Raw genomic sequence first — 16,415 nt, forward strand, 5'->3', positions numbered from 1 at the left:
TTTTGTAGATAGATAGATAAGATTAAATTTAAATAGACTTTTTTTTATTTAAATTAGTTACAATTTTTTTATTTAAATAGACATTATTTATTAAAATTTAAATGAGTTATTATTTTTTTTATTTAAATAGACATTATTTTCAAATTTAAATTAGTTATTCTTTTTTTATTTAAATAGACATTATTTTTTATGGATGTAAAATGGATGTACTTTATTGATTTACCCAAATTGGTAAATCATTTGTGTTACAGCACATGATAATCTGTATTTTTTCCACTGAAGAATGTGGTGTTGTAAGTTCTAAATGTGTCCCTTTTATTTTGAAATCACCGGAAATGGTAGTACGCTTTTACCTCAGCAATGACGTTGACTTTATTAATGTAACATGTTGCAGTTCCTCGTTGTGTCCACTAGAGGGCAGTAAACCTCCTCAGCACCGCTCAGTGTAATGTTGCTGTGACTCACTGCGCCCTCTGGTGGTCACACTGTGGAACTGCAACACTTTAAATTAGTAAAGCTGACGTCACTGCTGATTTGATAGCATACTACCACTTCCGGTAAAACCCTTTCAAAATACAGGGACAAAAACAAGCATTTTAGAAATGAATAGAAATGGTTTGGATTTAAAAATAATGTCATAGTATATTTTGCCTGCTGTTTGCATGTGCCAAACACCATGACTTTTCATAGATAGATAGATAGATAGATGTACTTTATTGATCCCAAATTGGGAAATTCTTGTGTTACAGCAGCAGGTTATCCAAACAATGCACAGGAACAGTAAATATACATATCAACACTAGAGATATATATATATATATATAGTATACACAATATAAAGAATATATTAGAATACATTATAAGTACTACAACTAGGTTAGAAAATATAAAATATAAACATAGAATAACAATAACATAGTATATACAATAGCAAAGTGTTCAAAGTCAGGTCTCTTGAGGGAAACAGTAGACAAAATATACTATGACATTTTTTTTAAAAATTTTAAATAGTTATTATTTTTAAAATTTAAATAGACATTATTTTTTATTTAAATTAGTTATTATTTTTTTAAATTTAAATAGACATTTATTAAAATTTAAATTAGTTATTATTTTTTAAATTTTAAATAGACATTATTTTTTAATTTAAATGAGTTATTATTTTTTTATTTTAAATAGACATTATTTTTTCAAATTTAAATAGACACAATTTTTTATTTAAATTAGTTATTATTTTTTAAAATTTAAATAGACATTATTTATTAAAATTTAAATTAGTTATTATTTTTTAATTTTAAATAGACATTATTTTTTAATTTAAATGAGTTATTATTTTTTTAAATTTAAATAGACATTATTTATTAAAATTTAAATTAGTTATTATTTTTTAATTTTAAATAGACATTATTTTTTAATTTAAATGAGTTATTATTTTTTTAATTTAAATAGACATTATTTATTAAAATTTAAATTAGTTATTATTTTTTAATTTTAAATAGACATTATTTTTTAATTTAAATGAGTTATTATTTTTTTTTAATTTAAATAGACATTATTTATTAAAATTTAAATTAGTTATTATTTTTTAATTTTAAATAGACATTATTTTTTAATTTAAATGAGTTATTATTTTTTTTTTATTTTAAATAGACATTATTTTTTTAAATTTAAATAGACAAAAATTTTTTAATATTAATTAGTTATTATTTTTAAAAAATTAAATAGACATTATTTTTTTTAAATTTAAATTAGTTATTATTTTTTAATTTAAGTTTTTAAGAGAAACGCATTTAGATAAAAGAGCTTATATGTTGTTCCGCTCCAGTCCGGCAGGTGGCGGTGGCGCCATAAACACTAAAGAGGAATAAGAAACAGGAAGTAGAAGAAGAAGAAACAGGAAGTAGTAGTAGAAGAAGAGTCGGAGCAGCTTCAGCAGTTTGTGGTTTTGTCTTTTTAACAAACATTAAAGTTAGAAATTACAATTTAAAAACAGAGAAAGTGACTGACCAAGAAGAGGAGCGACTGCTACACGTTCTACCAACATGAAGTGAGTTTTTTTCTCCTAAAACAGGAGAGATAAAGATGAATCCTAGCAGACAATGTGGACTGTTGCTGCTTGATTACATCAGATCTACCAAACATCACCTGACATCATGCAGCTAAAGTCACATTAAACCTGACATCATGCAGCTAAAGTCACATTAAACCTGACATCATGCAGCTAAAGTCACATTAAACCTGACATCATGCAGCTGAAGTCACATTAAACCTGACATCATGCAGCTAAAGTCACATTAAACCTGACATCATGCAGCTAAAGTCACATTAAACCTGACATCATGCAGCTAAAGTCACATTAAACCTGACATCATGCAGCTAAAGTCACATTAAACCTGACATCATGCAGCTAAAGTCACATTAAACCTGACATCATGCAGCTAAAGTCACATTAAACCTGACATCATGAAGCTAAAGTCACATTAAACCTGACATCATGCAGCTAAAGTCACATTAAACCTGACATCATGAAGCTAAAGTCACATTAAACCTGACATCATGCAGCTAAAGTCACATTAAACCTGACATCATGAAGCTAAAGTCACATTAAACCTGACATCATGCAGCTAAAGTCACATTAAACCTGACATCATGCAGCTAAAGTCACATTAAACCTGACATCATGCAGCTAAAGTCACATTAAACCTGACATCATGAAGCTAAAGTCACATTAAACCTGACATCATGCAGCTAAAGTCACATTAAACCTGACATCATGCAGCTAAAGTCACATTAAACCTGACATCATGCAGCTAAAGTCACATTAAACCTGACATCATGCAGCTAAAGTCACATTAAACCTGACATCATGAAGCTAAAGTCACATTAAACCTGACATCATGCAGCTAAAGTCACATTAAACCTGACATCATGCAGCTAAAGTCACATTAAACCTGACATCATGCAGCTAAAGTCACATTAAACCTGACATCATGAAGCTAAAGTCACATTAAACCTGACATCATGCAGCTAAAGTCACATTAAACCTGACATCATGCAGCTAAAGTCACATTAAACCTGACATCATACAGCTAAAGTCACATTAAACCTGACATCATGCAGCTGAAGTCACATTAAACCTGACATCATGCAGCTGAAGTCACATTAAACCTGACATCATGCAGCTGAAGTCACATTAAACCTGACATCATGCAGCTAAAGTCACATTAAACCTGACATCATGCAGCTAAAGTCACATTAAACCTGACATCATGCAGCTAAAGTCACATTAAACCTGACATCATGCAGCTAAAGTCACATTAAACCTGACATCATGCAGCTAAAGTCACATTAAACCTGACATCATGCAGCTAAAGTCACATTAAACCTGACATCATGCAGCTAAAGTCACATTAAACCCGACACTGACTGCTACCGTTTAGTCAGATTGTCCTCTTTAGGTCAGTCTGTGTGTTATTGTATAATTAGCTGTAAGTGATTCATGTTTTTTTGTTGTTTTTTACATTTATCTTTTGCTTTTGCAATATATTGTTATTAATTGTTTTGTTATTGGTTTGATGGTTTTATTGACACACAAACATTAATGACTTATTTATTGTTTTCTTCCATTTACATGCATGTTCTTTTTAAATATCTATATATTGTAATTTGCTCAATGAATTGTAATTATGTATATATATGTTTTTGTTTTTATTTAGTTCTTTTTTTATTTTTATTTATTATTGAATTGACGCTTTGGCAATATTGTTCACCTGACAGTCATGACAATACAGCAAATTGAAATGAATTGAATTGATCGTCAACCCTAACTTAGCTTCATTAGCTACACATGTCTGGTTTGTTCACTTTGTAGCTTCCAAACTAGCATCGTTCCTGTGTTATATTACACTTACAGAGATGCAGAGATGCAGATTGTCTCGCAGCATGTGAGATGAAGTTGTTGTTTTTATTGCAGGCTCAACATCGAGGGTCTGTTGGTGTATTTTCCATATGACTACATCTATCCTGAGCAGTACTCCTACATGCTGGAGCTGAAGAGGACTCTGGATGCTAAGGTGGGTGATGTTTAGATAGATGGATAGATAGATAGATAGTAACTTTATTGATCCCGAGGGAAATTCAAGTGTCACCAGGGCGATTTGTCCTATAAATACAGGGACCCAGTTTGTCTCGTAGCGACTGATGAAACACGAGTCAAGTGTGGAGTTTAAATTATCGTCATGTACTGCATCAGTGGGAGGACAGCTACGCAGCGTTAACTTTCTGTGTTTTGTTGTCATCCCATGCTGTTTATGTTCAGGGTCATGGAGTCCTTGAGATGCCGTCAGGAACAGGGAAGACCATCTCTCTGCTGTCTCTCATTGTTGCCTACCAAAAGGTGAGTTTAGCTGTGTTTTCAGGTTGTATTGGAGTTAATGCTCCACTGTGGCTTAATATGTTTCGTTCTCTCTCTCTCTCAGACCTTTCCTTTGGAAGTGACCAAGCTAATATACTGCTCCAGAACAGTTCCTGAGATCGAGAAGGTGAGTTAATGTCAAATAAAATCACACTCGGCACAAAGTGAAAAGTATAATTCAGAGGACATAGAGGTTTAATCCCAACAACAACCGTTTATCCTTTCTGACTTTAGACACACAAGAAATACTTTTAAAACAGTATGGAGAAAATGCTTTAAAGGGATAGTTTGGGTGTTTTGAAGTGGGGTTGTATGAGGTACTGATCCATAGTCAGTGTATTACCTACACTAGATGGAGTTTGGAGAAACAGACAGGAGTACCAGCACGGGAGCAAAGCGTCGTACTGCTGTGGACGGGGGCAGCAGCTAAACAGAATTTAAACACCTAAAATAATCAATATCAGTTTAAGTGTACGCTATATTTAGAGTATTTTCACCGCTTTACCCAGCCATCAGACAGCTCTTTCTGACAGGGAATTGAAGCCGTTATATTCATCTGTGTTCTCGCCAAAACCACCAGACTCCATTGAAAAAAAACTGTAATTTTACCTCGCAGAACACAGGGAGTTAATGGTCTACCGCTGCCTCGATCATTTAGTTTGTTTGTGATTTTATGTGACTTTGGTTAGTTCGGATTCACTGTCAACTGAACTATGCCTTTAAAAACCAGCATAACTTGTATCGTATATTTGATCTGCTGTCTGATCAGGTCGTGGAGGAGCTGAGGAAGTTGATGGAGTATTATTCCAAGGAAACAGGACAGAGCAACAACTTCCTGGCTCTGGCACTTTCCTCCAGAAAAAACCTCTGCATCCACCCGGAGGTACAAACTGCTGCTGCACAGGACAAATCAAACTACTAGCAGGTCACAGGGCCGTTTCTCTCACTAGGAAAGGAAGTATAGGAAAATGTTCAATGTTTGCACTTTTTCTAAAAGAGGGACTTTTTATGTATATTAATCAGAAGATTCATGTTTTCTTTTACTTGAAATGTTGGCCTTAAGTTTACTGTTCTACGACAAATTGTATTTATGGTAAAGATAGCTATTTGTTTTCCACTCAAGTTCAAACTATCCTACTTTAAAAAACTGCCAATAAATATAGTTGAAATGATATGGAAATGTACAATGTTTATTTTATTTTAGGCTATAGGACGCAGATTAGACATAATGAAGTTTGGACTTTTGCTTGGAGGAAATTTTAGTAACTGTAACTCTTTGAATTTTAATGGTCTAAATGGTTAAATAGATGCTTCGTCTGCTTTTATCCAGGTGAGTGCTCTGCGCTTCGGTAAGGAGGTTGATGGGAAGTGCCACAGTCTGACAGCATCCTACATTCGTGCACAACGCCACAGCGACCCCGACGTGCCTGTGTGTCAATTTTATGAGGTAAGAAGTCACCTGAATTCACCCAGTTCAGACCAGCTGGTGTTTTTCAACTGAAGTAGAAGTAGACGAGGCAGGTTGAACATTACAATTACATTTTTACAACCTCTTGCCCTCTCCTCTCTGCTCCGTGTAAACTGCCTGCAGATCAGTCGAAATTTCACTGATTTTATTGTCACATGACCGTCAGTCTCAGACAAATCTTTTATGGCCTCCCTGTTGCATTGAGGTGCGCAGAATTTAATGTTTTTACAAGATCTGGTTTGTGCAAACAGTTTATTTTTGGCGAAATTTTAATGTGTAGAATATTTTTGGCTTAGATTTGGTTGTTTTTCCTGACTGAAAACATACATGACTCTTCTTGTAAATTTGAAGATTTACAGATAAGTTCTGTTTTTACAGTTTCTGGCTGTGATAAACATGCAGAAATTAAAGAAAACATGGGAAGTTATGGGGTTCAGAGGGTGTTACCAAATGTTTTTTGGCCTAAATCTATTATCTCTCTTTTGGAGTAAAACATCTTAGAAGGTGTAGAGTCTGCTTTGCTGTCACATTGGATGGATACATTCAGGATTCCCACCATGTAGACCAGAGTTAATGTGATTTAGTCTGCTTTGTTGTCAGCTTTAGTGTACATGCTCGTGTCTGTCTGCTGTTCTTGTTACGACGTCCCGTCGTTCTGATTTGTGTCTGCAGGATTTTGATTCAGTCGGCCGACAGGTGCCTCTTCCTCCTGGCGTCTACAACCTCGACGACCTGAAGGACTTCGGCAGGAGGAAAGGCTGGTGTCCTTATTATCTGGCACGCTACTCAGTACGTTGCACTACAGACTTCTGCAAACATGAAACGCATAGCCTGGTGTGAAAAATGCTCTCCTAGTATTTAGTATAATAGTACCGGGTGGATTCGTAGTTGGCTAATCTGAAAACAAAGGCAGATCATTTTCATTGATTGTTTTATTAATTGAAAACTTCTCTTCTGCACGTTTGAGATGCTCGTAGTGGGAATCCAGCAGTTTGCAATAAAGTATGTAAATGTTTCTCATAAGGAGGAACATTTGGTTGCTGCTTCTGGCAAATCTGGAACTAATCTGACACAGTTACTCTTTACTGAAATAATGTCATAATATAATTTTAAGATGTTTCACAAAGGTTGGTGTCGTATCTCTTAGCTTGTCCTGTTTTCTCCCTCCTGTCTTTATTTCCTCTCAGATCCTGCACGCCAACATTGTGGTGTACAGTTACCACTACCTGCTGGACCCCAAGATAGCTGACCTGGTGTCCAAAGAGCTGGCCAAGAACTCTGTAGTGGTGTTCGACGAGGCTCATAATATAGGTGAGGGGATGAACTGAGTATCATTTCCGTGTGACGCGTGTGGTCAGCAAAATAGACTGCATATTAACCTTTTGTTTTTTGCTCAGTTATTTACAATTGAGCACACCTCTTCTGTCTAAATGAATGAATATAAATGGCATTTATAATGACATGACAAATTCAATTATTGATGGGCATAATCAAAGACAAGATTGTCTGGCAGTAGCTGCGCCGCAGCAGCAATGTTTTCATCATCATCTCAACATGAGTGAATGTAAAGTTGACTCATTTGAAGAGATTTAATGTCTCATCTTTTCATCCGACACCTCTTTGTCTCCTCAGACAACGTGTGCATCGACTCCATGAGTGTGAACATCACCAGACGAACACTTGACCGCTGCCAGACCAATGTGGACACTCTTCAGAACACCATACTCAAGTAAGAGGCTGGCTGAGGTCAGCAGCAAGTGTACTGAGACATTCAGCTCATTGAGTTAATCTCAATTCACTTTAATTGCATCTACATTTCCCGTCTTTTCCTCGCATCTTAATCTCTCAGTCCACAAAGGAAACAACGTTTTTCTAAACCGTCATCTGGAGTGACGTCCATTTCTGAGCCGCCAGTCCACTTTAACAGCTCTGTAGTCTTTTGGTGGCTTTTATATGCACATATATGTACGATCAAAATAAGAAAAGATGACACAACAGAATGTGAAATTAGCCAAGCAGCAACCTCCGGGCTGAAGAAATTAATTATAGAATTAAAAAAAAAACTTGCTGTTAATCAGATCTACTGATATCACAAATCCACTCTATTTTATTCCAACCGTATCCTCGGTAAGTGAGGAGAGATCAAATGATGGAATTGTGGGATGTACTGATCAACTTTCTGTTGTCATCTCTGCCCCGCCTCCTCTCTGGTGTCTGACAGGATAAAGGAGACGGACGCTGCCAAACTGAATATGGAGTACAGGCGATTGGTGGAGGGGCTGAAGGAAGCCAATGTTGCCAGGGAAACGGACATCTACCTCTCAAATCCTGTGTTACCAGATGAAATTCTTAAAGGTACTGCTGTCAAATAAATTTGTTTTTGGTTTCATTCTTCATCTTTTCATTGAGTTTAGAATGATTGTTCAGACAAAAACACAAAACTGAAACCCTCTCTCTCTCTCTCTCTCTCTCTCTCTCTCTCTCTCTCTCTCTCTCTCTCTCTCTCTCTCTCTCTCTCTCTCTCTCTCTCTCTCTCTCTCTCTCTCTCTCTCTCTCTCTCTCTCTCTCTCTCTCTCTCTCAGAGGCAGTCCCTGGAACTATTCGCACAGCAGAGCACTTTGTTGGTTTCCTGAGACGTTTCCTGGAGTATCTGAAGTCCCGTCTGAGAGTCCATCATGTAGTACAGGAGAGCGCCCCGCAGTTCCTCAAAGACATCTTCGACAAAGTCTGCATCGACCGCAAGCCTCTCAGGTCAGTGTCGGCTACAGCAACGCATTAAAACCACTAAAAGGAATACATTTGTCCATTTGTATCTCAGACACTCACCCCGCATTTGATTGAATTCTTGGAAGAAAACTTTGTTTTTCTGGCATGTATCCACATTGAACGGAGAATCAATAATAATCTTTTATCCGTCCCTCTGCGTCTCTCCAGGTTTTGTGCAGAGCGGTTACAGTCGTTACTACGAACTCTGGAGATTGCCGACATCGCAGACTTCTCAGCTGTTACTCTCATCTCTAACTTTGCTACCCTGGTCAGCACCTACAGCCAAGGTACTAGAACACTTAACAGACACTGTAGTTGCTGTAAGATGTGCGGTAGAAGTCAGATTTAAATGTTTATTATGTTTTGTTATGGTGATGTTTTCTCCAGTCACTGCTTCTGCTGTATAAACACAAAGGGAAAGTGCTCATTGTAGTTTTTTATCATAGTGCAGTATGCTTTAGTTTCAACAAATCTTCTGTTTGCTCTTCTCTCTCTGTGTCTGAAGGTTTCACCATCATCATCGAGCCCTTTGAAGACAGAACTCCAACCATCGCCAACCCTGTGCTGCACTTCAGGTGGGCTTGATTTAATCCTTATTGATTTAAAGGGGACAAATCATGCTCACTTTCAGGTTCATACTTGTATTTTGGGTTTCTACTAGATTATGTTTACATGCCAGCTGAAAGTTAGTAACGTTACCCGTTAGCAGCCGGTGGGCAGCACAGTCCTGCTGGGCTAAATAACTAAGCTACTAACGTTAACGGAGGTTATGATGCGTTCAAGCGCTGTTCAGTAAAAATGAGTATTGGGCGAAGGTAAATTATAACATTCATGTTGTTCATGTTGTTCATGAGGTGTTCAAATGTTATCTCGTAAAATTTAGTTTTTAGTGAGAGACTTGAATAAATCCAGTTGTTTGAAAGAGATGTTTTCACAGCAATATAAAATAGATAATAGAGAGGGAATTATGACCTGTTTAACTTCCTAACACCACCTCTAAGCAGCTTATGATACATTATAAAAATTTTTTTTTTTTTTTTTTTTTTTTAAATCAAAGCAAATATTTAAATAAAAATACAATAATTTATTTCCAAATCATTTGAATTGTGTGTTTTTATGCAAATAACCATGTACAAGTACAGTACCGTGTACAATACCCTCGAAAAATAGGGCTCAGGTGTAATTTGAACACTGTAATTTACTGTGCATGTAATGTTTTTCATGTAAAATATATCAAACATTGAATGACATCAGATCTAAAATGTTATTCCTTCATTTAACGCAGAGATTTTGGAAGTGGCAGATAAAAAACAAATACTTGCCTGCCACAGTGGCAGGAAGTGAAAAAAGTTAATTTCAGACCCTGATTCACCCTCTGTCTGAAATCATTTATTTTAGTATTATTCCATCAATTAATCGAGTAATCGGATAAAAAACACTTTGCTTTATTAAGGAGCAATAGTAAATATACAAAAAAGAAAGACGTGTCTCTAAAATGATAAATTATTAAAATTAAGAAATTGGTTTCCTTTTTAGAAAAATCAACATTTTCATTACTTAAAGTGTAACAATAATAAAATGATGCAGGAGTAAATCAGTGTGATATAAAACAGTGAAACATCAGGTTAACATGTGACTGTTCTGATCTTTGTTCCTCTCAGCTGTATGGACCCGTCTATTGCCATCAAACCTGTTTTTCAAAGATTTCAGTCAGTCATCATCACCTCGGGGGTAAGTTCTACTTTCTTCTCTGCTCAGTTTACAGTTTCATATAATTCACAAGATTTTTGCCTTTATGGCTTTGAAAAAAAAAATCTCAGGCTGCGTATGCAGACTGGTGAACAGTTAAAGCAAAGAACACTTTTCTTTTTTTGTTTTAATATTGTTTAATTTGAGCAGATAACTTAAGTTCTTCTCCCTTCATTCCTTCATTCCTCCTCTTATGAGAAATCGGTGCACCTCTTACTGAAGACTTTACATATAATCTTGCTTCTTAAAATATAATCCTGTGTTTCATTCGTGTAATGTTTGACTGAGTTTCCCTGCAGTCTTCATTCAGTCACTAAAATTTATGTCAGTGTACTTTGATGAATAACTTTGTTGAAAATGTTCCACAGTTGGTAGCGAATTATTGCCATTTTTATTCACACCGATATCCTGAATATTAAATCTATTCCTTCATTTATTCTGGAACATTATTTGATTCATAAAAAGTCTGTGTTCCCCCCCAAACAAATGACTGTAGATGTGCACCGATAAATGAATTCCTGCTCTCTTGTTGACTCTCCTCTCCGTCTGTTTGACCTCTTTAGACTCTCTCTCCGCTGGACATCTATCCCAGAATCCTTGACTTCCGCCCTGTTACCATGGCATCCTTCACCATGACGCTGGCACGGACCTGCCTCTGTCCTCTGGTGCGTATCTGCACTTTCACCTCGTTCACACTTGGTTTTTAAAACGCGTCTGGGCAATCGGATCACAAGTGGACAGCGCTAAATACAAGTGTAAATTTACACTTGTAAATCAACAACACACTCACTCTGGTGGATTACAAACAAAAATTATGGAGCTAGTCAAGGACAATTTGTATCCTAAAAACACAGCATCCTTGACCGCATTCAAAACCTTTCACATAATTTCCACACTAAAAATTGTATTTACTGATTGTTGTTGTTGTTGAAGTTTTTGTGTTTTTCTTCCTCTGTTGTGTCTACATAGATCGTTGGAAGGGGAAATGATCAGGTGGCCCTGAGCTCAAAGTTTGAGACCAGAGAAGACTTTGGTTAGTAGAAACGTCTCTGTCATTATTTATTAGAACACAATGTCCTAAAGGCAGTATAACATGATGATATGACCATAAAAATAAAATACTTATTTGGTGTTAATTGACGCTATATGATGTATTAGGGTAAAAAAAAATACAGATCAGGGTAATATTCAGAAAAAAGATTAAAGTCACAAATTTAGCCGCCGTCTGAATTTTGTTGCTCCTAAATTAGTGTTGTTACGCCAAAAACACACCAGAGCAGCATCATGTAGCAAGCTGCTATGCATTGTCTATAAAAGCTGCGTCTAAAAGTTGGGGAAAGTTTAACATACAGCGATAAATTTGTGACTTTAATCTCCGAGAATTTCAGATTTTATTTCTCGCAAATCTGTGATTTAATAATCTCAGAGAATATCCAATAATATTACTCCCACGACTCCGTAATTATAATTTATTTTTTTTACTTCAATGGCTCTAATACGTTGTCGTGCAGCTATGACATAAATATACACATTTTTCATTTTCCTAAAACAGTTCTAAAAACAAAACATCTTGTTCTTTGTTCAAATTAACAAAATATATATTTTTTTGTTTCCAGCTGTGATTCGTAACTATGGCAACCTACTTCTAGAGATGTCCGCGGTCGTTCCCGACGGCATCGTGGCGTTCTTCACCAGCTACGTCTACATGGAGAACATCGTGGCGTCCTGGTATGAACAGGTCAGTGTGTGGACAGACAGATGCAGCACACACACACACACACACACACACACCTGGAGACTGTGCTGGTTCCTTTAAACATGGATCCTAATTTATCTTCTCACTTATAACCAAAATACTACTAATATTCATATTTTTAAATATTTGTATCATTGAAACAGAATAGAATTTGTGTCAGCAAGCATTTGGTATAAATTGTTTTATTCCAAAGAGCATTATCTCTTTGTATATGGAAGGAAACACTGTTTACATTATGTGTGTTTTTGTACATGTTTGTTTGTTTGTTTGTTTGTTTGCAGGGCATCCTGGAGAACATCCAGAGAAACAAGCTGATCTTCATTGAGACTCCAGATGCTGCCGAGACGAGCATGGCCCTGGAGAAATACCAGGAGGTCAGAGAGACACCTGTCATCTTAATTTATACATATTAGTAGTAGTAGTAGATATGTTTCAAATATTTGTAGTTTGGGGGATAAAAACAGCTTCTGTTAAACGATCTTCAGTTTAATGATATAAAACAGAAAAGCAGGAAATCTCCACATCTGAGAGGCTGAAAACGTCATTATCTGACATTTCTGCGTGACAAATTACTTTAATGATTTCAGGATTATTATTAGTTGGCAATTATTTTTCTGTTGATCGACTAATCGTTGCAAACTCATGGAAATATTCTATCCTCCTGTTCTCCTGGTGGGTCGCAGACTTTTGACCTCTGACCTTTCTCTGTCTCTCTCTGCTCTTCAGGCATGTGAGAACGGCAGAGGAGCCATCCTCCTGTCTGTGGCCAGGGGAAAGGTGTCTGAAGGAATAGATTTTGGTATGCAACACATTTCTTTATGGTTATATTCAATATAAAGATTTAATGTGATTTAATATGTCAGTATGTTGCGTTCTAAAATAATAACTGTTTTCTGTTCAGTGCACCACTTTGGGCGGGCAGTCATCATGTTTGGAGTTCCTTATGTTTACACGCAGAGTCGCATCCTAAAGGTCAGAACCATCACTCACTCTTATTATAAAATCCTACTATATAATACTACATTTATCCTCTGCCATTTTAAATTTTGAGAGCCGGAATTGTGTGTGAAATTTCCACTGCACTCAAATATTCCAACAATGCAATGAAACAAAAGTGTTGATGGCTGATTGAAAACAGTTTCAACAAAAACTGAACATAACTTTCATGTTTTTGTATTAATCCTGTCTGTGCAATTGTCCTTCTTCTCAGTCTGACTGGTCAGTTTTAGTGTCATCACTCTGTTCATAGCTTAACAATCTTTCTTCCTCACCGACTCGCATGTTTCAGGCTCGTCTGGAGTACCTTCGGGATCAGTTTCAGATCAGAGAGAATGACTTCCTGACGTTTGATGCCATGCGTCACGCGGCCCAGTGTGTGGGCAGAGTCATCAGAGGCAAGACCGACTACGGACTCATGATCTTTGCTGACAAGGTTTGTGACATTTCTACCCCGTCTATATTTTGTCCCTTGACCCCGCTATAATACAACATGCCTATAAACACAATTTCTTAGTGTCATCCTGCTTCAAATTCACTGCTGGTAGGTCCCATTACAACCACAGTCTTTTGCTCCTGTCAAGTTACTTCAAGGCTAGAATCAGTTTTATTGCTCTGAGTGAGATGCCTCCCTCTTCCCTCCACAGCGTTACGCCCGAGCAGACAAACGTGGGAAGCTTCCTCGCTGGATTCAGGAACACATCAGTGACGGCAGTCTGAACCTCACCGTGGACGAGACCGTCCAGCTCTCCAAGCACTTCCTGCGACAGATGGCTCAGCCTTTCAGACAGGTACGACTCGCGCCTGCCAAGAACCACACACGTGTAAAATCTGAGCTTGAAATGTGTTCTTTTTGTGCCTTTCAGCTGGCTGAAGAGTCATTTAGCAAAATATGGAAAGTTGTACGCACCTTCTTGTTTCCAGAATATATACCTGTCTCTAATAATCTCTCTCTCTCCCCAGGAGGACCAGTTGGGTCTGTCTCTGTTGACTCTCGAGCAGCTGGAGTCGGAGGAGATGCTGCAGAAAATCACTAAGATCGCTCATCAGAACTGAAGGTGACATATTTATACACTGCGTAATGTCATCACCCATGATGAGGTCAGCAGCCGTTACAATGACATCATGAGAACTGGGTCAGATGCAACTTTAAACCTATTTGGTGTGCTAGATGTTCAGGGTTTACCACATCAGGGCAGTTATAGTAGATATGGGTCAGAAAGTTGGTTATCACAATATAAACCAAACTCCTTCAAAGAAGCTCTTTTTCTTTATGTATTTAACTCCACCTATCTGGTTAACAGAACACGTGTTGGCCCAGTTCTAGTTGTTACAGTAAGGATTTCTGACTGTAGTAATAGTAATTATACAGGTCTGAACCTCAGAAAAAGCACAAGCATTCAGTATTTCATGTCACTCACTGTCATCCATAATGAATCCTTTCCATTATTATGACAAAACCTTTACTTGACATTAAACTCCTGAAGCATTTTTAGAGTACTGTAGTTTAAAGAAAACCACATTTATTACTTTTCGAACCAGAAATGAATAAAGGGAAAAGTCGCCACCGTTTTATGTGGAAGGCCAATCAGTGCTGATGGTAAATGTGCTCGATTGAAGCAATACATTCCTCAGTGCGTGCTGTATTGACAGAGAAAGCGGAGTCGTGCCAGAGGATATGGCCGGCGGGGACCTTCCGGGCATCAGAAGCTCGTGCGCAATGCATCCTGGTACATGTAGGCACTGCCAGCACAGCTCCGCAAGCAGGAGAGCTCAGCTTTCTCGGTCAATATAGCGCACACTGAGGAAGTATTGCATCAATTGACTAAATTTACCATCAACACTTTATTGAACATCCACATAAAAGGTACAAAATGTCCCTTTAACGCATGTTGAGCTGATACGTAAACAAGACAAGCAAATGTGTTAAAAATAAGTTGTATAAACTACAGAAATGTTTCATCTGTGGGTGTAACATCGGTCCATATAGCGTCTGTCATACAGACAAGACTACTGTTAGTTTCCTTTGCTACTGCAACTGTAACTGTATATATTCACATTTTATACTGAACATATTTGTGTATCTGTTTTTCAAACAGGAAGTTGGAAAATAAATGTTTGTATTTAACATTTGGCCTGTGTTTTTCTTCTTAGGAAAGTGTTTTAATCTCAGAAATAATTTTTTAAAGAGGCTGTGTATGCTTTTACGGCCGCCACTCTGCACTGCTCTCATACAGCGGTTACAGCTGATAACGCCGTTCCGACCGACGTCGTCGTCTCCGGTAAACACTGTTGGTTCTATCTGAACTTTTGCCGTCGTTTCCGCTGTTAGCACAGCTGTTGCCATGTTGAGAGCAGTGCGGAGGTAATAGAAATGCTCCTAATTTTGCATTTAGCACCTTTAAATAATTTGACTTTACAATAGCAGCCCTTTTAAAAAAACACTATACTTTAAACCCTAAAAGACAAAGCAATATTTCAATGCAAACAACACGCACTAAAAATATAAAGTCTTATTGTAATTTATTTCAGCTCGAGTTTGCAAATATAAAATACAAATATTTACCAGAATACACAGCATCAGGAGATTTATATATATAGTCCACTTTCTATATATGTTTTTCCCCATTTTATATGTAACATTCTTACAAGTGTTTCATTAACAGACTGTAGTTTCTACAGTAACTAACGATTTCAGCCCTTACATCGAACAGCAGTAACATCTTCTACCACAACAAATGTACAATCAGTAAAAATGTAAAACAGGATACATAGTTTGTTCGAGAAAAAAATGGAAATGAGCTTTAAGAAGAGCTTTGTGGAATAAAATCCGAGAGGATCAGGTGGTAACATCATTTTTAGGGAGCCAAGATTTCCTAGCAGCATTCATTCATTTTCCGTATCTTACTTTAAACATTCACGAGGATTAAACATTCGTTATTTAATGCTCTGTCTGCGTGAACAACAAGTCCTTTTTTATGTTGCTACAGTGTCGTAGGCATGTCACCTAATCTCGAGTTTGAGTTTTAAGTCACTAGTTCAAGTAATTCTTGCTATAACAAATTAAAAAAACAAATTCAAAATCTACAAGCTAGTTTACTATTTATAATAGTGAGTTGCAGTAAGTTGTGGATTCCAGGCATTTCAGTGAATAAGCATAGATGAAATGGATACTTAAGTCGGCTACCTGTGCCTCAAAATTGTTCTTCAATCATGCTACGTTAAGCTACTTTTACCGCTACGGTGCAGACAGACAAACTTTAACA

General features: G+C 36.8%; 1 protein-coding gene across 1 annotated transcript; it reads left to right on the forward strand.

The window, feature by feature from the left end:
* Positions 1-1,858: 1,858 nt before the first annotated feature.
* On the forward strand, positions 1,859-15,277 carry ercc2 (excision repair cross-complementation group 2). The gene is made up of 23 exons (XM_037775416.1): positions 1,859-2,047; positions 3,974-4,073; positions 4,319-4,396; positions 4,479-4,541; positions 5,184-5,297; positions 5,745-5,861; positions 6,555-6,671; positions 7,070-7,193; positions 7,515-7,611; positions 8,104-8,237; positions 8,465-8,633; positions 8,817-8,935; positions 9,154-9,223; positions 10,310-10,379; positions 10,961-11,062; positions 11,367-11,430; positions 12,014-12,135; positions 12,435-12,527; positions 12,880-12,952; positions 13,055-13,125; positions 13,442-13,585; positions 13,797-13,940; positions 14,113-15,277. The coding sequence occupies exons 1-23, from the start codon at positions 2,043-2,045 to the stop codon at positions 14,203-14,205; spliced, it is 2,283 nt and encodes a 760-aa protein (XP_037631344.1). The 5' UTR covers positions 1,859-2,042; the 3' UTR covers positions 14,206-15,277.
* The last annotated feature ends 1,138 nt before the right edge of the window (positions 15,278-16,415 follow it).

The sequence above is a fragment of the Sebastes umbrosus genome, chromosome 7 (genome assembly GCF_015220745.1).
Source record: "Sebastes umbrosus isolate fSebUmb1 chromosome 7, fSebUmb1.pri, whole genome shotgun sequence".
Taxonomy (NCBI): domain Eukaryota; kingdom Metazoa; phylum Chordata; class Actinopteri; order Perciformes; family Sebastidae; genus Sebastes; species Sebastes umbrosus.

Excerpts from the sequence above, each read along its gene's own strand:
- ercc2 (XM_037775416.1), top strand. Across the intron at positions 4,074-4,318 it reads AGAGGACTCTGGATGCTAAG|GGTCATGGAGTCCTTGAGAT; the intron begins GTGGGTGATGTT and ends GTTTATGTTCAG. Across the intron at positions 7,612-8,103 it reads CTTCAGAACACCATACTCAA|GATAAAGGAGACGGACGCTG; the intron begins GTAAGAGGCTGG and ends GGTGTCTGACAG.